The 21,213-nt window shown below is 37.4% G+C and overlaps 3 protein-coding genes and 1 long non-coding RNA gene across 10 annotated transcripts in view; 3 read left to right on the forward strand and 1 right to left on the reverse strand.

The window, feature by feature from the left end:
• myripa (myosin VIIA and Rab interacting protein a) overlaps nucleotides 1–21,213 on the reverse strand; it is a 60,980-nt gene that overhangs the window by 30,857 nt on the left and 8,910 nt on the right. For 3 of the 4 annotated variants that reach the window (XM_077616201.1, XM_077616198.1, XM_077616202.1), the window contains exons 1-10: nucleotides 14,896–15,029; nucleotides 8,236–8,388; nucleotides 7,247–7,468; nucleotides 5,781–5,917; nucleotides 4,575–4,637; nucleotides 3,374–3,468; nucleotides 3,127–3,207; nucleotides 2,933–3,052; nucleotides 1,320–1,440; nucleotides 726–1,204 (exon numbers count right to left, since the gene is read on the reverse strand). In XM_077616201.1, coding sequence (XP_077472327.1) covers nucleotides 726–1,204; nucleotides 1,320–1,440; nucleotides 2,933–3,052; nucleotides 3,127–3,207; nucleotides 3,374–3,468; nucleotides 4,575–4,637; nucleotides 5,781–5,917; nucleotides 7,247–7,468; nucleotides 8,236–8,345 — 1,428 coding nt within the window. In that variant the 5' untranslated portion in view covers nucleotides 8,346–8,388; nucleotides 14,896–15,029. Of the gene's footprint in view, nucleotides 1–725; nucleotides 1,205–1,319; nucleotides 1,441–2,932; nucleotides 3,053–3,126; nucleotides 3,208–3,373; nucleotides 3,469–4,574; nucleotides 4,638–5,780; nucleotides 5,918–7,246; nucleotides 7,469–8,235; nucleotides 8,389–14,895; nucleotides 15,030–21,213 lie in introns of those variants that run through there. The other variant, XM_077616199.1, reaches the window with a different exon arrangement.
• LOC144085945 (uncharacterized) lies at nucleotides 8,902–12,309 on the forward strand. Of its 2 annotated transcripts, XM_077615643.1 has the most exons (10): nucleotides 8,902–9,132; nucleotides 9,216–9,272; nucleotides 9,931–10,398; nucleotides 10,482–10,538; nucleotides 10,618–10,671; nucleotides 10,754–10,816; nucleotides 10,899–11,725; nucleotides 11,811–11,867; nucleotides 11,946–12,005; nucleotides 12,087–12,309. In XM_077615643.1, exons 7-10 carry the CDS (start codon nucleotides 11,630–11,632, stop codon nucleotides 12,147–12,149), a joined length of 276 nt encoding a protein of 91 aa, XP_077471769.1. In that variant the 5' UTR covers nucleotides 8,902–9,132; nucleotides 9,216–9,272; nucleotides 9,931–10,398; nucleotides 10,482–10,538; nucleotides 10,618–10,671; nucleotides 10,754–10,816; nucleotides 10,899–11,629; the 3' UTR covers nucleotides 12,150–12,309. The 2 variants fall into 2 exon arrangements, with proteins under 2 accessions (XP_077471769.1, XP_077471768.1); XM_077615642.1 differs by lacking the exons at nucleotides 8,902–9,132; nucleotides 9,216–9,272; nucleotides 11,811–11,867; nucleotides 11,946–12,005; nucleotides 12,087–12,309 and having other exon boundaries at nucleotides 9,851–10,398; nucleotides 10,899–11,124.
• On the forward strand, nucleotides 13,718–17,129 carry LOC144086307 (uncharacterized). Of its 3 annotated transcripts, none has more exons than XR_013304397.1 (4): nucleotides 13,718–13,950; nucleotides 15,357–15,431; nucleotides 15,515–15,568; nucleotides 16,904–17,129. It is a non-coding gene; the product is annotated as an uncharacterized LOC144086307 (long non-coding RNA). The 3 variants fall into 3 exon arrangements; XR_013304398.1 differs by lacking the exon at nucleotides 16,904–17,129 and adding an exon at nucleotides 15,650–15,872 and having other exon boundaries at nucleotides 13,728–13,950; XR_013304399.1 differs by lacking the exons at nucleotides 13,718–13,950; nucleotides 15,357–15,431; nucleotides 15,515–15,568 and adding exons at nucleotides 16,136–16,686; nucleotides 16,769–16,822.
• On the forward strand, nucleotides 19,500–21,150 carry LOC144086306 (uncharacterized). Its single transcript, XM_077616217.1, has 5 exons — nucleotides 19,500–19,873; nucleotides 19,957–20,010; nucleotides 20,090–20,149; nucleotides 20,645–20,704; nucleotides 20,925–21,150. Exons 1-5 carry the CDS (start codon nucleotides 19,778–19,780, stop codon nucleotides 20,973–20,975), a joined length of 321 nt encoding a protein of 106 aa, XP_077472343.1. The 5' UTR covers nucleotides 19,500–19,777; the 3' UTR covers nucleotides 20,976–21,150.

Consider the following 21,213-nt stretch of genomic DNA (forward strand, 5'->3'; position numbering starts at 1 on the left):
CAGAAGACATTGTAGACCAGGGGTGGGCAAACTTTTTGACTTGCGGGCCAGAATGGATACTAAAATTTGACAGAGGGGCCGGCCGGGCCAGGAGCATTTGGACATGCAATGTAATTGATCAAACCTGGGGATTGAAATGTAAGAAAAAAAGACACAATTGAAGGTGAAAATTCATTTTCAAATTTACTTTCAATATTAAGAACATATTATTATTCAACGAAAGAAAGCAGTCTTTAAATTGAGTGATGAGCGGCATGTTAATTAAGCTACCGTACTGCTGCTGTGCGTACATGTGTTGCTATTTTTATTTTTTATTCCATTTCAGTGGGAACTGTGTTGTTGTTCTCCCTTTTTTGCCAGAGCATCAAAATCTGGAGTTAGTTTCGTGGTGGCAATGGTCTAGACTAGTGCGCCATCTATCGGGGAAACGAGGGTATTGTAGGGGAAAGGGAAATGAATGAGGTCATTGATTGTTACTATAATTTGGACGACGTCGGCGGGCCGGATTAAAAAGCCTAACGGGCCGTATATGGCCCGCGGGCCGTAGTTTGCCCATGTCTGTTGTAGACCTAGGTAAGAAACTGGAGCCACACACAGGAAGTCTACAAGGTGGGGACCTTCTGCAGACTGAGACTGAGGTTACCTACCACACAGTCGCCATTGACAGATTAGCGAAATAAATTTCAATGTCAAGTCTGAGTGGTTATTACTGGGCATGGTCTTACCATCAGAAGAGGCCCAGAAAGTGTTGCTCTTCTTTTGCTTCTTCTCTTCTTTCGGGATCTCTTGGCTTTGCTAGATGCCACCTGACTGCCCACCGCGCTTTCTTCCGTAGCGGCCTTCCCGTTGAAGTTGATGTCGACGATGCCGCTCCGGTAAGACGACGGCCGTCTGACCTCAGGCTTCTCCACGGGCTTCTCCTCGGCGTCCTTTCTGTTGTCTGCATCTCGACGGACTTGAGAGCTGGTCAGCTTTCTTTGAAACTCCTGTAGGATGGCGCCCCAAGAGCCACCTGGCTCGGATTTGACCTCATTGTCATTGTCCGAGTCCATGCCTTCGTAAGCGGAGATGGCTCCGGACTCCCTTTCTAAGGCGCTGTAGACCAGACTCTTCCTCCTGGCCAATAGACTGGGACGTGAGAGCTGAGCGCTCTGCAGGGCGATCCAATTCCCGTCTTGGCTCTTCAGTACAGAGGACAAACCTCCTGGTGCAGGTATGGAAACAAATACAAAGATGTGAACGCACCCTCAATTAGAACGATGTGTTTCCACACTGAAGTGTTCTACGACAAAGTTCAACTCAGGATAAACTCGGTATACCCGAGTTTTCGAATCGTTCGACGCTGGTCCAAGACGACACACTTGATCCTCCTCCGTCCTTGGGTGACGTCTGACGAGCGTCTCGGTTGTCGTCCATCAACGAGAAGGCTGACTGCGATCTCTGCAAAACGGGAAACAACCCACGTATTAGATTAGAAAATTGAGTTGTTTAAAAAAAAAACGATTTGGCATTATTCGCGATACAGTCATATCTCGACATACGAGCAATTTGAGATACGAGTAAAATTTCGGGCAAATATTTAAAAACCTTACAAACACCGTACGAGTCGTACGGTGTTTGTAAGGTTTTTTGGGGGTTTGTAAGGGGAATCAATAATCATTTATAAGGGCAGTTATCGGCAGAGGTTGACAGGTATGCGTTTGTCTTCGTTGCAAACACATACATATAATGATTAATATTTCACATATACATATCATGATTAATATTTCACATATACATATAATGATTAATATTTCAAGTAATAGTACCCAAAATAACTCCAACACAACCCTCGATAGGTTGCATCTGAAAGTCAGGGTAGAGGCGGGGCAAATAGAGCCAACCCAGGAGAAGAAAGGTATCAAAATTTAAAACAAAATTAGAATTAACTTTAATGTAAGGTTAGATTCAACTTATATTTGAGTGTGTCTGCATCGTAATCCAAGTTCATTTAAATTTGTTTATGTTATGTTACGAGCGCGTTGCCGTGCAAAAAGTACAGACGCTCCCCTACTTACGAACGAGTTAGGTTCCGAGCAATTGTTCATAAGTTGAATTTGTTTGTAAGTTGATTCAGTGCTATATTTTGTATTATAATTTATGTTTAAGGCCTATATAAGTATATTGAAGGTTTATATAAGTGCATTTGTATGTTTAAGGCTTGTATAAGTAACACGCATTGGTTTGTACTGAAAAAAAACATTTAATAAAATGGAGAGAATATGTACAGTACTGTAGAGAGAGAGATTTATGTATTAGAAACTGGCCGAAAGAAGCGATCTAACGACGATTGCACAGTTTTCTTCTTTTTTTCATCATAAATGATGCGGCAGCACTGTAGGGCATCATTCAATTGATTTGCAAACTTTGTGCAACGTTCAATATTTGGGTCCTGCTCCTCGATCTTTCTGTTCATAAATGGTACTGACGGTCGAACGATTCAATGTCCGTTAAACGCTCACCACTCTCACGCGCATCAAGCTTCGTTATTATTGCCACTCGTTTCAAATGAAATGGCTTGCCTCTTCCTTGCAACTCCCTCAATAGAAGCATTTCACTTTTTACCAACCATATTCAATAATGCACAAGATATTTAATGATACAAATGAAAAAGGTTATTTGCCCACTGGAGATACGTTCACGCACTTCCGCATTGCAATGAAGAAGAAGGTAGATGCTGGGTGAGCTGAGCCCTCACAGCGCCAGGCGTCGGTATTAGCGGCGTAAAGAAGCACTACTCGGAAAAAAATACAAAATCGAACTTACGAACATTTTTCGACTTAAACGCAATTTGCAGACATGTTCGTATGTACCGTTGTTCGTAAGTTGAATGTTCGTAAGTAGGGGAGCGTCTGTATAGCCCTACTAGAAATGAATCCAAGCTGCCACTCACCCAAAGGCCCTTGAGACGTTGAAGCGAGTCCACCCCGGGGTGATGGACGTTGTGCTGGAGCGACCTCTCCTGCTTGTACTCGTCCTTCGTGCCAGCCAAGTTCTCCCTCCTAGCGATGATCTTCCACATGCCATTAGAACGTCAGCCAGCGTTCTACGTGCACAAGCTGCATCGAAGGCGTTTGTCTTTCTTACCTTCTGCATGATTGTTTTGGCCAGCTCCTCAATGAGCTCTCCTCTGTGTTCACGCAGATAGTGGACTTCATTCTGGTTTTCCTGATTCCGAGCAACAGTAAACACAGTCTGACGAACTCCCAAGTGTACATTGTGTGATCCCAGGTCAAAGAAAACAAGTTTACTGTACTATAGCTGGCTAGCAAGAAGGAAATCATAGAGTAGGAACAGGGGGATTTCAACATAGACAACGACGAGCTAGAACAACCTGACAGGCGTCAAACTCTGCGTTGGAAATGGCCTCGTCGATGGCTTCCTCCGCAACCCGTAAGGCCACGGTGAGCGTCTCAGCCACGCTGTGCTCTGAATAGCAAAAAAAAAGGGGAATGAAATGTTCTGGTCACTAAAAAAAAAAAATCAAAAAATAAATAAATCACTGTCTAGCAGTCGCATGCAGTGATTAAGTTTTATATTTCGTCCAAACCGAAAACCGCCATGCTGCATTTTCCAAATGACATTGTGCAAACTGACCAATGTCCTCACATTTGTTGTTAAGGGAAAACGATTGACAAATTTTACCAGGTTGTTGCAGTGATTTTAGTGCATTGGACCCGTGGGCAATGTTCCCTCTAATTTTTAGTTTGTCTGGGCAGAAAGACAACCTCCCTGAGCACACCGAGTACCGGTGTGAGCAACATCATCATTGCTCGCTATGGGCACACACCAGTATCACACCTGCCATAAGCAGGTGTATGTCTACTACACATAAATGATTTAGTAAAAAATAAAATGTAATGATTAATATCTATGAATGGGCAGCCCGACGGATGAGTGGTTCGCGCGTCGGCCTCACAGCTAAAAAAAATCAAATAAAAATAATAATAAAAAAATTGGGATTTTATTTTGTGCGCTCCATATGATTTGATGTGCGCAGAATAGACGAGAGTAGTGCGCAATTGCGCACGCGCACAGCTTAGAGGGAACATTGCTCGTGGGTTTGTGTAGTAGAATTCCATTTTAGTGCTGTAAAATTCTACTTCACGATTTAAAGGGGAACTCATCTCATCGCATTTTCTGAACCGCTTTATCCTCACTAGGGTCGCGGGGGATGCTGGAGCCAATCCCAGCTGATTTTGGGCCAAAGGTGGGGGACACCCTTAATTGGTGGCCAGCCAATCGCAGGCCACGAGGAGACAAACAACATACCTAGGGGCAATTCAGAATGTCCAATCACCCTACCATGCATGTTTTTGGAATTGTGTGAGGAAACCGGAGTACCCGGAGGAAACCCACGCAGGCCCGGGGAGAACATGCAAACTCCACACAGGTGGACGTGACCTGGATTTGAACCCGGGACCCCAGAGCTGTTTAAGGGGAACTGACCACTTAATATATAGAAGTGACAGGTTTGATTGAAGTCCATTTTTAGCATGATACCGAAATCACAGTTGATTTTTCTAGTGGATCACCTTCAGTTTGTGTGTAGAAAGCAGCGTCACTCTCACAGACGCTGTCCTCGTAGGCACTTCCCTCTGCAACACACAAATATACCTTATTATTTTGATGTTTACACTTTCATCAGAAACGAACAGCAAAGGGAGCTGGAAGATTAAAAACAATGACAAATAGACAAATACTACATAACCTCCTTCACAAAAGTAATAAAAACACAGTGTGTTGTACCATAAAAGGGTACACGGTCGATTGGTCGCCAGTCTTTTGGTCGCCGGTCTTTTGGTCGCCCGGAAGGTTATTGATAATTACCATTTAAATCGTTGCTCAAATTCCCTAAATACAAACTGTGAATGACTATTTAGTAATACTCAATGCCCTATTAATTATTAGGCTAAAGAAAAGCTCCAAATTTCCCGGACTTTTATTGTTTTTTGTTGGAGAACTTGTTAAGACCCTGACTGACGTACCTTCTTAAAGGGACAACGCATGTACATACAAATTCTTCTACACTCACACGTCGGCTCAGTGAAACTGCTCATGGCCATTGTTGGCTTTTATTGATGCGTAGATCGTGTTGTTTTACCTTGTTTTGTCGCCGGTCTTTTGGTCGCCCGTTGTCGCGGTCGGGGCGACCAAAAGACCGGCGACCAATCCACCGCACACGCCATAAAAGTCACTTACTAATTCTACTAATTATTCCCCCCCAATTTTTTTTTATCTTGAATTTAAGTTCCACTTGTTCCCGTTATGATACCAAACAAGAATTGGGGATTGTACACAAATACACTTTTTCACGCGAACATACTATTGTTGTTATTGCCGTTAGCTAAAGCCTCGACGTAGGCAATCACGCTTAGAGACAGTCTCCCCGTCCAAATCTGCTTTGAGCTCTGATCACGTCGTGTTAATATTCATGCAACAATGCGCCCGATTATGGTTACGTAAGTGCATTAGCGCTCGGCCTCATGGATGGTATTAACGGCCCCAAGGGTCAGGGCCAATCATTTTTGGGGAGGTAGAAACTTTCTAATAACTGGGCCTACCATTCCATTAAATTGATGCCATTAGTTTCTTGCAATGCTTTTGAAATATTCCTTCATTTCTGCTGTTTTTCAACTCAAAATGTAATGACACGCTTATTGAAATACTAGAAGCAACAAGTGGTTCGTAATGGCTACAATATAATATTATACCCAATTAATGGAGCGTTAACGCTGTACCTGCGAGCTCCGAAACTGGACTGTTTTCGGACAGGTGTCTTCTGTAGATGGTCTTCAAAACTTTGGCGCTTCCGAAACGCTTGAAGCGTCCTTTGACGTGCGTGTAGAACCAATCCAGAGATTGTTTCTTTACCAATCTGAAAGATGAAGCGACATGTTGACCAAAAAGATTTTAAGCCCACTGGGCAAATTCATTAGCTATGCCTGACATTTAGTACAAACACAATAATGCAACAATTTTGGAAGAAGCTAATTAACAGTGTAACATTGCCTGAACATCTAGAAACCTTATGACATTGTTTGTGTTACAAAATGGTGCTTCGGGTGATTTAATTTTGGATCTGTCCGCCCGTCTCCGTCAATCCAATCATACTGAATGTGTGTTCATCTGAACATCCGTGGCGTCTGTCTGTTTGTCGGTCTGTCTTTTCGTCCATTTGTCGCATGCCTGCTCGTTTGTTCAAACTTTTTGTGTCTATTCATACTACAGTAATCCCTCGAATATCGCGGCTTCACTACATCACAGATTTTTTTCTGGGGGATTTTTTTTTTTTAATTACATTTTTTTGCAAGTTCATAAAAATGTGAAAATCCACGCTGAAACTCGCAAGCGGAAGCCACTCCCCTTTCCTCAGCTTGCTACTAGAACTCAGCACTGAAGTAAAAATATGTATATATATATATTTTTTTTTTAAGTTCATAAAAATGTGAAAATCCACGCTGAAACTCGAAAGCGGAAGCCACTCCCCTTGCTACTAGAACTCAGCACTGAAGTAAAAAATAATAATAAATAAATATATATTTTTTAAAGTTCATAAAAATGTGAAAATCCACGCTGAAACTTGCAAGCGGAAGCCACTCCCCTTTCTTCAGCTTGCTACTAGAACTCAGCACTGAAGTAAAAAATATATATATACTTTTTTAAAGTTCAGAAAAACGTGAAAATCCACGCTGAAACTCGCATGCGGAAGCCACTCCCCTTTCCTCAGCTTGCTACTAGAACTCAGCACTGAAGTTGAAAAATAATAATAATAATTGTTTATTTATTCATATTTTTAAATAGGGGTGACTCTACTTTGTGTTTTTTCATTTATCGTGGCCATGTCTTGTCTACATTAACCGCGATAATCGAGGGATTACTGTATTTAAACTGTGTCTATTTATTCTATCAGTCTGTATATCAATACATACATTGTCTGTCTTTCCATCCGCCGATTTGTCTATTTAATCTGTATGTGTCTATTCATACTGTATATCAGTCTGTCTATATATCTATACACAGTGTGTGTGGGTGTTTGCTAGTATTTACTTTGGATGTAATTTTTTCTCTGTTCCAGGGGTGACTTTTGACTTGCAAATATAAAAAAAGTATGAGCTTCATCTTGACTCGGTCAAACTAATCCATGAATCTATTTCCGCAACAGAAGCTAAACAGCATCCTGATATGCAGAGGCATGATTTTTTACCTGCTCTTCTGGCAGGAGCAGCAGAGCCAGGCTTTATCGGCCTTGCTGAAGACCCTGCAGGCCTTGCACACGTTGTAAAGGCAGTCGTGGCAGCGCCGTTTGGGGTTGAGCAGGAAGCCGAAGGGCGCGCAGCAACGGATGCAGCAGCGTTGGTTAAAATGGCGTTGGCGGGAAAGCAGCAGGCAACGATCTCCTTCCTCTTCCAGCGCCTGCTTCAGCTCGCTGGCCGGAGACGGAGAGAGAACGGGGAGAATTTGGAGAACAAAACCATCAAAGTCCATTTTTCGGGCGAGGTCAAGGCTAATGCGTTCTGCGCGATTTCAGCAACTTTGCAAGCGGTGGCACTTAAGTCCGCGGACGGTCGTGACGGATGGGCGTTAGAGGGCGCTGGAGTAAAGCCACGGATGGGTAAAATTTGCCAGCGATGAGAAAAAAATTAAATAAACAGTGGCTTCCCGTGTCCTGTTTGTACCGCCAGGCCTAATCTTTACAGGCCTGGAATGCAAACGGAGGCTAAGGCTAATAACGGCGGAACAACAATTAGGATTGGAATCCTAAGCCTCTTTCGCTTGACTACACTCCACACAGCAGAGACGATGGGGAGAGGTTGCGTAAATCGACACGTGAATCAGAAAATAAACATACTTTAACACATTTTAGACTCACCTTGGATTCGCAAAAGTAGCACTGATGCTACTCAGAGTAGCTGTTTAAATACAGTTCATTTGTCTTTCACTTTTAAGTTCAACCATTTTTGTAATTTTCTGTTTAGGAATGGTTTGTTTTGACACTTTTATTTATGTAGCGACCCCTGAAATTGAATGTTTTTTTTAACCTTATATGATGCCGTCACGTTATACTACTATTCATTTCAGTTTAATTTTTAATGATCAGTCGAGCCAGCTCTACGTCTGTATTTTAGTTGAAAAGTCAATAACTGTACTTTTGAGGGGTGGCGTAGGAAACAAAATACAATTGTGTGCCTTCACCTGAGTCGTTCCTCTTCCTTCTTTCGTAGCCTCATGTCACGTTGCACCACCTGTAGAACATGCTCGGCCTCGTTGTTGCTCAGACCCGACAAATCCAACTTGCGACCCATCGCCAACCTGCTCAAAGGCCCGCTGATGTATATAAGGTGCAACCTGAGAGAGAAAAAAAACAAAAAAATCCAACTTATGGTTTGTCATTTATTTCTTGTATTCATGTATGATATACTTACTGTAATTTGCGGACTTTAAAGGAACCACTGACTAAGTTGCAGCTACCGAATTTCACAAGAAGTCTATTTGTTCATATATATATATATATATATATATATATATATGTATATGTGTATGTATATGTATATGTATATGTGTATGTGTATGTATATGTGTATGTATATGTGTATGTATGTGTATGTATGTATGTATATATATATGTATATATGTATACATGTGTATATATATATATGTATATATGTATATATATATATATATATGTATATGTATATATGTATATATATATATGAACAAATACACTTCTTGTGAAATTCGGTAGCTGCAACTTAGTCAGTGGTTCCTTTAAAGTCCGCAAATTACAGTAAGTATATCATACATGAATACAAGAAATAAATGACAAACCATAAGTTGGATTCTTGCGAAATGAGCACATTGGGCTAACAGGAAGTGGTGACGGCGTCCTTTGGCGTCTGTTGAGTGGCCAGACGTACATATTGAAGGGTTTAAAGATTGACCAGTTGTCTTTGAGTTGAGAGATCAGATTAGTGAGCCATGGACAGAAAAGTGTTGGGGATCTTTTTGTGCGTGCAGGCTTTCCTGCTCATCACTGCCGTCAATTCGGACAAGGGCGCCACGGGAACTGGGGTCAAGGGTCAACCGCAACAGGTGGGAAGCGTTGATTATTCCAGAATAATCCAAATTAGAGAAAAGTCATGTGATTATTATTCTTTTTTTCCCTCCCGATTAAGGAAACAACTCAAGGGCATTACTGGAGACCGGGCGCGCATTCTCCTCTTGGTGGCAAGGTACAGAAAAATTGTTTGTCTGTAAATTTGCAACTTCTGTTTTTTTCCAGTTTTGTCTAAAAGCTGATTTGTCATTTAGCCATGGCCTGAAAGTGACGAAACGCAGCCGCAAAGTTAAACACCGAACTGAAGGACTTGATGAGATGCAAGAAAAATGGCTCCTGCTTTTGTCACTCTGCTTTTTGAAACATTAAATAATGATATCATGTTAAGGAGGAGGGAAATTATTTATGGAGTTTGCCATACTATTAAAATGGAATTACTTGCTAGCCACTGCTGATTAAATATCTGAAAAAACTTCACTTTTACTATAGTCATTTGTATATTTACGACAATGTCTAGTAAGGCTTTTTTTTTGTTTAGAATAAGATAAAATAAGATCATCCACATACATACATTATATTTATATATATATATATATATTTATATATATATATATATATATATATATATAAGTCCGTCTGGACTTATCATATATATATACACGCTTATTTATCTATATATTTATTCATGTATTTATTTATTAACTTACTTATTACCTATCTATTTAGGTCTAAAATGTCTTTTACTGTGTCTGTATTCTCACCCTCTTGCTACTGTGACAACGAAATTTCCCGAATATGGGATGAATAAAGTTTTCCAATCCAATCCAATTCAGCGCAAATAAGGACCGTGTTCAAGCCTGGTGAGCCATGGAAAAAAAAACAGAGTTGAATTTGGACGATGCTGTCAGCGAGTCGATGGACGATAAGCAACAAGTTCAGATAAGAAACTCGTCATTTCTGCTAGGTAATATGTATATTAAGGTAGAAGGTGTTGATTGTTTATTTTTTGTGTTCATTTTGAATAATATTGGTGTATCTATATTGGTGAAATCTTGATATTGACAATTCTTGCGAAATGAGCACATTGGGCTAACGGGAAGTGGTGACGGCGTCCTTTGGGCGTGTGTTGAGTGGCCAGACGTACATATTGAAGGGTTTAAAGATTGACCAGTTGTCTTTGAGTTGAGAGATCAGATTAGTGAGCCATGGACAGAAAAGTGTTGGGGATCTTTTTGTGCGTGCAGGCTTTCCTGCTCATCACTGCCGTCAATTCGGACAAGGGCGAGGGTCAACCGCAACAGGTGGGAAGCGTTGATTATTCCAGAATAATCCAAATTAGAGAAAAGTCATGTGATTATTATTCTTTTTTTCCCTCCCAATTAAGGAAAAAACTCAAGGGCGTTACTGGAGACTGGGCGCGAATTCTCCTCTTGCTAGCATGGTACAGAAAAATTGTTTGTGTGTAAATTTGCAAATTCTATGTTTTTTTCAAGTTGTCTAAAAGCTGATTTGTCATTTAGCCTGAAAGTTATCATTACCAGAGAGTGTTCACGTCTTCTCCCCTTGCTGGCAAGGTACAGAAAAATTGTTTGTGTGTAAATTTGCAACTTCTATGTTTTTATTCAAGTTTTGTCTAAAAGATGATTTGTCATTTAGGAAGGGCATCGAAGTGGCATTTATCGGATAGTGAACACGCCTATTCCTCTTATTGCTCGCCAGGTACAGAAAAATTGTTTGTGTGTAAATTTGCAACTTGTATGTTTTTTTTCCAGTTTTGTCTAAAAGATGATTTGTCATTTAGCCAGGGCCTGAAAGTGACGAAATGCAGCCGCAAAGCGAAACACCGAACTGAAGAAGGACTTGATGAGATGCAAGAAAAATGGCTCCTGCTTTTGTCACTCCGATTTTTGAAACATTCAATAACAATATCATGTTAAGGAGGAGGGAAATTATTCATGGAGTTTGCTATACTATTAAAATGGAATTACTTGCTAGCCACTACTGATTAAATATCTGAAAAAACTTCACTTTTACTGTAGTCATTTGTATTTGTATATTTACGACAATGTCTAGTAAGGCTTTTTTTTGTTTAGAATAAGATAAAATAAGATCATCCACAAACATACATTATATATATATATATTTATAAGTCTGTCTGGACTTATCATATATACACACGCTTATTTATTTATATATTTATTCATGTATTTATTTATTAACTTACTTTTACCTATCTATTTATGACTAAAATGTCTTTTACTGTGTCTGTATTCTCACCCTCTTGCTGCTAGGTAATATGTATATTAAGGTAGAAGGTGTTGATTGTTTTTTTTTTTTGTGTTCATTTTGAATAATATTGGTGAATCAATATTGGTGAAATCTTGATATTGACAATTCTTGCGAAATGAGCACATTGGGCTAACGGGAAGTGGTGACGGCGTCCTTTTGGCGTGTGTTGAGTGGCCAGATGTACATATTGAAGGGTTTAAAGATTGATGAGTTCTCTTCGAGTTGAGAGAAGATTGGTGAGCCATGGACAGAAAAGTGTTGGTGATCTTTTTGTGCGTGCAGGCTTTCCTGCTCATCACTGCCGTCAATTCAGACAAGGGCGAGGGTCAACCGCAACAGGTGGGAAGCGTTGATTATTCCAGAATAATCCAAATTAGAGAAAAGTCATGTGATTATTATTCTTTTTTTCCCCCTCCCGATTAAGGAAATAACTCAAGGGCGTTACTGGAGACCGGGCGCGCATTCTGGTCTTGCTGGCGAAGTACTGAATTTTTTTGTGTGTGTAAATTTGCAACTTCTATGTTTTTTTCAAGTTTTGTCTAAATGATTTGTCATTTAGGAAGGGCATCGAAGTGGCATTTACCGGATAGTGAACATGCCTATTCCTCTTACTGGCAAGGTACAGAAAAATTGTTTGTGTGTAAATTTGCAACTTCTATGTTTTTTTCCAGTTTTGTCTAAAAGATGATTTGTCATTTAGCCATTGCCTGAAAGTGACGAAATGCAGCCGCAAAACACCACACCGAACTCAAGAAGGACTTGATGAGATGCAAGAAAAATGGCTCCTGCTTTTGTCACTCTGATTTTTGAAACATTCAATAAAAATATCATGTTTAGGAGGGAAATTATTCATGGAGTTTGCTATACTATTAAAATGGAATTACTTGCTAGCCACTGCTGATTAAATATCTGAAAAAACTTCACTTTTACTATAGTCATTTGTATTTGTATATTTACGACAATGTATGGTAAGATTTTTTTGTTTAAAATAATATAAAATAAGATCATCCACATACATATATACACGTATTCAACTATACACACACACACACACACACACACACATATGCACACATACATATAGATATATACACACATATATATATACACATACATATACACATATACATATATATACATATATATACATATACATACATAAATACATATATACATACATATATACATATATATACATACATACATATATACATATATATACATACATATATACATACATACATATATATACACATACATATATATACATATATATACACATATATATACACACATATATACATATATACACATTCATATATACATATATACATACATATATACATATACACATACATATATATACACATATATACATATATATATACACATGTATATATATGTATGTATATGTATGTATATATATATATATATATATATATATATATATATATATATATATATATATATATAATTTGTACTCAATGTTTTTATTTTTCAAAGCTGGTATTGAGTTATCAAGACTTTTGTATTTGTATCACCTTAATGCATGACAATAAGCGCAATCAAACAAAAGGTGTGTTTTGACAAGACAAATGAGGAAGGTTTTTGTTGGAGTTGCATCAAAGCCAGCAAAAAATTGAGCAATTTATGAACATCTGCGTCCTGTTGAGCCATCATGGATGCCACTTCCTCTTTTGGCTTTCTGTAAATTGCAACTTTTTGGGATGGTCTCATCCTTAAGGTGCGCCCAAAACACAACGTGGGCTTTATTTACAACATCCTGTGCTGTGAGAAAGTGTTTGACCTCAGACAGCTAACAAATGGAAATACAAATAAATCCAAAGTATTAAAAAGCTTGTTATTAGCTTTGATTTTTAATAAATTTGTAAAGATTTTTTACTGTTTTTTTTTAATCCAACCTTAAAAATACATATTTTTGCTTTTACAAATATAACAAATATTGTTTCGTTTTTTTCCTCAGAATTCATTTTCTTGAAATATGTGACACTCCAATTTAAACTTTTTTACACAACTATTTTTGATGGGAAATGTACTTTTGAATTGTAGAGAACACAATTAAGGCAACTGAAGAAGAAAAAAACAGGTAGCCAAGATTAAAGTCATAACTTTTAGTTTAAATTAAGATTTCTGAGAATAAAGTCAGAATTCCGACAGGCAAAATTTTGAGAACAAATTAAGCTTTTTCAAATTGTTTTCTTCTACAGTGGCCCCAACCCTATTCCATAATTCTCCAGTTTTTCTTTTCATTTACAATATGAACTTGTGCCTTTAATTTGTACTCGTAATGTTTTTATTTTCCCACCATTTTCTGGTGGCCTAGGTGAAATCTCGATGTTGAAATTTCTTGAGAAGTCAACGCATTCGACACACGGGAAATTGCTGCTGCCGTGACGTTTAGTTTTTGGGTTGTTGAGTATCTACCGTATAAATTCAGCACAAATAAGGACCGTGTTCAAGCCTGGTGAGCCATGGAAAAAAAAACAGAGTTTAATTTGGAGGACGCTGTCAGCAAGTCGATGGACGATAAGCAACAAGATAAGGTAAGAAACTCATCATTTCTGCTAGTATATGCTAATATAGTATCTAAATATATTGTTTTTTTGTGTTCATTTTGAATTAAGGAAACAGCTAAAGTAGCAAGACCAAATAACTCATCCATTAATAATTTCTGGTTCCGGAGACCTGGTTCAATATAAATATAAATATATATATATAAAAATATATATATAAAAAAAATATATATATATATATATATAAAAATATATCTATATCTATCTATATCTATCTATATCTATCTATATCTATCTATATCTATCTATATCTATCTATATCTATCTATATCTATCTATATCTATCTATATCTATCTATATCTATCTATATCTATCTATATCTATCTATATCTATCTATATCTATCTGTATCTATCTGTATCTATCTGTATCTATCTGTATCTATCTGTATCTATCCGTATCTATCCGTATCTATCCGTATCTATCCGTATCTATCCGTATCTATCCGTATCTATCCGTATCTATCCGTATCTATCCGTATCTATATCTATCTATATCTATCTATATCTATCTATAATATAGATAGATATAGATAGATATAGATAGATATAGATTCTATATCTATCTATATCTATCTCTCTCTCTCTCTATATATATATATATATATATATATATATAAATATAAATATATATAAATAAATATATAAATATAAATATATTAATATATATATATATATATACACATCTTTTTTTAAAAATAATTAATAGTGGGGAGAAAATTGCGGAGTAGGGAATTCACGATAAGTGAAGATGCGATAATCGAGGGATTACTGTAATACTGAAAAAAAAATACAGAATAAAGCAAAGAATTGTTATTAAAAGTTTCTAAATAAATAAATCCATAAATAACTCCAAATAATACATTGGCATTTAAACCGTATGAATTAAATCGATTCAAAATGTCCATCGACTTACCAAGTTGTCTGAGAAGATTGTAAGACTTTAGAAATAACTTTTTATGAAACGAAAATAAGATTAAGTCCAAATCTTGAGCCCTGTATTGAAAAGTGTTTTCCCACTTGGGAGAGAGTGCATGTTATGAGTTCAGGACCGCCCTGTGTCTCTAATCCTTTTCCTTTTCCAAAAAAAGGAGAAAATGAGTTTAATCCTAAAATACTTTGCACAAGAAAGTAACAAGGTAATGATGTCATTAACAATGTGCAACAAAATCTCAATACCAGCTTTCCAAATTGAAATGAATTTCAAAATTCAAAACATTGGGCTAACAGGAAGTGGTGACGGCGTCCTTTGGCGTGTGTTGAGTGGCCAGACGTACATATTGAAGGGTTTAAAGACTGACCAGTTGTCTTTGAGTTGAGAGATCAGATTAGTGAGCCATGGACAGAAAAGTGTTGGTGATCTTTTTGTGCGTGCAGGCTTTCCTGCTCATCACTTCCGTCAATTCGGACAAGGGGGCCAAGGTAACTGGGGTCAAAGGTCAACCGCAACAGGTGGGAAGCGTTGATTATTCCAGAATAATCCAAATTAGAGAAAAGTCATGTGATTATTATTCTTTTCCCCCCTCCCGATTAAGGAAGAAACTCAATGGAACTGGAACCCGGGCGCGTATTCTCTTATTGCTCGCCAGGTACAGAAAAATTGTTTGTGTGTAAATTTGCAACTTCTATGTTTTTTTCCAGTTTTGTCTAAAAGATGATTTGTCATTTAGCCAGGGCCTGAAAGTGACGAAACGCAGCCGCAAAGTTAAACACCGAACTCAAGGACTTGATGAGATGCAAGAAAAAAGGCTCCTGCTTTTGTCACTCTGCTTTTTGAAACATTCAATAACGATACCATGTTAAGGAAGAGGGAAATTATTCATGGAGTTTGCTATACTATTAAAATGGAATTACTTGCTAGCCACTGCTGATTAAATATCTGAAAAAACTTCACTTTTACTAAAGTCATTTGTATTTGTCTATTTACGGCAATGTATAGTAAGGTTTTTTTTGTTTAAAATAAGATAATCCACATACATATAACATATATATATATATATATATATATATATATATATATATATATATATATATATATATATATATATGTATATATATGTATATATATGTATATATGTATATATATATATATATATATTTCTGCTAGTATATGCTAATATACCGTATTTTCACGCCTATAAGGCGCGCATAAAAGTCAAAACATTTCTCCAAAATAGACAGGGCGCCGTATAATCCAGTGCGCTTTATATATGGACCAATACTAAAATTAAGTCCAAATCTTGAGCCCTGTATTGAAAAGTGTTTTCCCACTTGGGAGAGAGTGCATGTTATGAGTTCAGGACCGCCCCGCATCTCTAATCCTTTTCCTTTTCCAAAAAAAGGAGAAAATGAGTTTAATCCTAAAATACTTTGCACAAGAAAGTAACAAGGTAATGATGTCATTAACAATGTGCTGCAAAATCTCAATACCAGCTTTCCAAATTGAAATGAATTTCAACATTCAAAACATTGGGCTAACAGGAAGTGGTGACGGCGTCCTTTGGGCGTGTGTTGAGTGGCCAGATGTACATATTGAAGGGTTTAAAGATTGACCAGTTGTCTTCGAGTTGAGAGATCAGATTAGTGAGCCATGGACAGAAAAGTGTTGGGGATCTTTTTGTGCGTGCAGGCTTTCCTGCTCATCACTTCCGTCAATTCGGACAAGGGCGCCAAGGTAACTGGGGTCAAGGGTCAACCGCAACAGGTGGTAAGTGTTGATTATTCCAGAATAATCCAAATTAGAGAAAAATCATGTGATTATTATTCTTTTTTTCCCCCTCCCGATTAAGGAAATAACTCAATGGAACTGGAAACCGGGCGCGCTTTATCTTCTTACTCGCCAGGTACAGAACAATTGTTTGTGTGTAAATTTGCAACTTCTATGTTTTTTTCCAGTTTTGTCTAAAAGATGATTTGTCATTTAGCCAGGGCCTGAAAGTGACGAAATGCAGCCGCAAAATACCACACCGAACTGAAGAAGGACTTTGTGAGATGCAAGAAAAATGGCTCCTGCTTTTGTCACTCTGCTTTTTGAAACATTCAATAATGATATCATGTTAAGGAGGAGGGATATTATTCATGGAGTTTGCTATACCATTAAAATTGAATTACTTGCTAGCCACTGCTGATTAAATATCTGAAAAAACTTCACTTTTACTATAGTCATTTGTATTTGTATATTTACGACAATGTATAGTAAGGCTTTTTTTTGTTTAAAATAAGATAAAATAAGATCATCCACATACATATATATATACATATACACGTATATACACACACACCTATATATATGCATATACATACACACACATACATATATATATATATATATATATATATATATATATATATATATATATATATATATATACACACACACATGTATATACACACACCTATATATATGCATATACATACACATATATATATACATACATACACATATATACACACACATACACATATACATACATATACACACATACACACATATATACACATACATATATATACATATACATATATACATATACATATATATACATATACATATATATACATACATACATATATACATACATACACATACATACATACATGTATATATATATATATATATATATATATATATATATATATATATATATATATACATACATATACACACACACATATATACACACAAATACATATATATATACATATACACATGTATATACACACAAATACATATATATATATACATACATATATATACATATATATATACATACATACACATACATACACACATACATACACACATACATACACACATATATACACATACACACATACACACATACATACACACATATATACACACACACACACATATATATATATATATATATATATATATATATATATATATATATATATATATACACAAATACATATATACAAACATACACCTATATATAGACACACACAAACACATGAATATGTATGAACACACATATATATGCATATATATACACACATACATACACAAATATATACATATATATACACCGTATTTTCACGACTATAAGGCGCACATAAGTCTGAAATTTTCTCCAAAATAGACAGGGCGCCTTATAATCCAGTGCGCTTTATATATGGACCAATACTAAAATTGTTCTCACGATAAAATAAAATAAATCAGTCAATAGGACAACTACGGAAACCAGCCCCCGACTCTACTATTTTCCCGTAGATAAAGTACTGCGCAGTGACTGCTGGGATATAGAGTTCTTAATACACCCAGTTCTTCAATACAGTTAGTATGATGGCGACCACACTAATTTGGTGCTGGCCGTCATTTCGGCTGTATTTACAAAAGAAATCCTGCCGCTAAATGTTGGCGTCAACAGAGCATTCAAAGCTAGACTGTGAACTATGTATATATATTATATATAATAACTCGGAGCTTGCCATCATTCCCGGAGGCTTGACCAAAGAATTACAGCCGCTGGACATCGGCATCAACCGGGCTTTCAAATCAAAGTTACGAGCGGCGTGGGAGCAGTGGATGATCGCTGGCGAACACAGCTTCACGAAAAGTGGCAGGCAGCGCCGGGCTTCTTACGCTACGATTTGTGAATGGATCGTTGCCGCCTGGGCGAACGTGTCTGCTTGCACGGTTGTTCGAGCTTTTGCCAAAGCCGGCATCATTTCTAAGGAGCCACATGGAAATTATGGTGACTGATAACGAAGAGAGGGGGGGCTGCTATTTGGAAGGCTCGTTTGGGTAATTGTTTAATTCTGACACAGAAGATGAGAAGTTTGAGGGATTTGAAGGTGATGACTTGAGTAAATTGTAAAATGTCTAAATAAAGTACAACCAAACTCAGTTTTGCTTCCGTTGCCTTTTTAAAACATGTTTTTAGCATGTGGGTGTAGCGAGGAAGAACTATATTTCCCAGCAGTCACTGCGCACCGGAACCCGGAAATAGGCTGCTTCCGGTAGCCAGCGCTATCGCCAGCCGCTCGGCGCCCCCGCGAGCGCTCCCGCTCGGCGCTCACAAAGGGCGCTCTGCATTATAAGGCACCCTGTCTATTTTGGATTTTTTTTTTGACTTTTATCCGCGCCTTATAGGCGTGAAAATACGGTATATATATCTTTTTAAAAAATAATTAATAGTGGGGAGAAAATTGCGGAGTAGTGAATTTACGATAAGTGAAGATGCGATAATCGAAGGGATTACTGTAATACTGAAAAAAAAATATAAAAAAATAAAGCAATGAATTGTTATTAAAAGTTTCTAAATAAATAAATCCATAAATAATTCCAAATAATACATTGGCATTTAAACCGTATGAATTAAATCGATTCAAAATGTCCATCGACTTACCAAGTTGTCTGAGAAGATTGTAAGACTTTAGAAATAACTTTTTATGAAACGAAAATAAGATTAAGTCCAAATCTTGAGCCCTGTATTGAAAAGTGTTTTCCCACCTGGGAGAGAGTGCATGTTATGAGTTCAGGACCGCCCCGCATCTCTAATCCTTTTCCTTTTCCAAAAAAAGGAGAAAATGAGTTTAATCCTAAAATACTTTGCACAAGAAAGTAACAAGGTAATGATGTCATTAACAATGTGCTGCAAAATCTCAATACCAGCTTTCCAAATTGAAATGAATTTCAACATTCAAAACATTGGGCTAACAGGAAGTGGTGACGGCGTCCTTTGGGCGTGTGTTGAGTGGCCAGATGTACATATTGAAGGGTTTAAAGATTGACCAGTTGTCTTCGAGTTGAGAGATCAGATTAGTGGGCCATGGACAGAAAAGTGTTGGGGATCTTTTTGTGCGTGCAGGCTTTCCTGCTCATCACTGCCGTCAATTCAGACAAGGGTGAGGGTCAACCGCAACAGGTGGGAAGCGTTGATTATTCCAGAATAATCCAAATTAGAGAAAAGTCATGTGATTATTATTCTTTTCCCCCCTCCCGATTAAGGAAGAAACTCAATGGTTCCACTACCCGGGCCCGTTTTCTATTCTTTTTATCATGGTACAGAAAAATTGTTTGTGTGTAAATTTGCAACTTCTATGTTTTTTTCAAGTTGTCTAAAAGATGATTTGTCATTTAGGGAAGGCCTGAAAGTGACCTTGACCGTATACTGAGCACGTACTCTCCTCTTGCTCGCAAGGTACAGAAAAATTGTTTTTGTGTAAATATGCAACTTCTATGTTTTTTTTTCCAGTTTTGTCTGAAACAGGGGTCGGGAACCTTTTTGACGGAGGGAGCCATAAACAATTCATATTTTCAAATGTTATTCCTTGAGCCATACTCAAAATTTAAAAGTAAAAATTCACTAAAAGGTGTGCTATTTGTAGTAATGTCACCACTTTTAAAGTACAAAGTTCTCTGAGATCTTTTGACAACATTGTCGCTCTGTTGCTAATCAATGAAAATTGATGGGAGTATGCATGCAGAAGAATGTAATGGGAAAAAAAATGTTTAAAGCCGCACTGGGGCTAGTGTCGGCGCCACAATGCTCACTTAACCGTCCTATTGATGCATTCAGGACTGAGCTCTCTCAACAGCGGTTCTCATATTTTACCTCACAGTTTAGATGAGGTAAAATGTGGCTCCCGAGCCATAGGTTCCCTACCCCTGGTCTAAAAGATGATTTGTCATTTAGGAAGGGCCTCCAATTGAACCTGACCCGATAGTGGTCACGTCTTCTCCTGTTTCTGGCAAGGTACAGAAAAATTGTTTGTGTGTAAATTTGCAACTTCTATGTTTTGTTCAAGTTTTGTCTAAAAGATGATTTGTCATTTAGCCAAGTCCTGAAAGTGACCTTTACCGTATACTGAGCACGTACTCTCCTCTTGCTCGCAAGGTACAGAAAAATTGTTTGTGTGTAAATTTGCAACTTCCGTTTTTTTCCAGTTTTGTCTAAAAGATGATTTGTCATTTAGCCAGGGCCTGAAAGTGACGAAATGCAGCCGCAAAACACCACACCGAACTGAAGAAGGACTTTGTGAGATGCAAGAAAAATGGCTCCTGCTTTTGTCACTCTGCTTTTTGAAACATTCAATAATGATATCATGTTAAGGAGGAGGGATATTATTCATGGAGTTTGCTATACCATTAAAATTGAATTACTTGCTAGCCACTGCTGATTAAATATCTGAAAAAACTTCACTTTTACTATAGTCATTTGTATTTGTATATGTACGACAATGTATAGTAAGGCTTTTTTTGTTT

This window comes from Stigmatopora argus, chromosome 12, assembly GCF_051989625.1.
Source record: "Stigmatopora argus isolate UIUO_Sarg chromosome 12, RoL_Sarg_1.0, whole genome shotgun sequence".
NCBI lineage: Eukaryota > Metazoa > Chordata > Actinopteri > Syngnathiformes > Syngnathidae > Stigmatopora > Stigmatopora argus.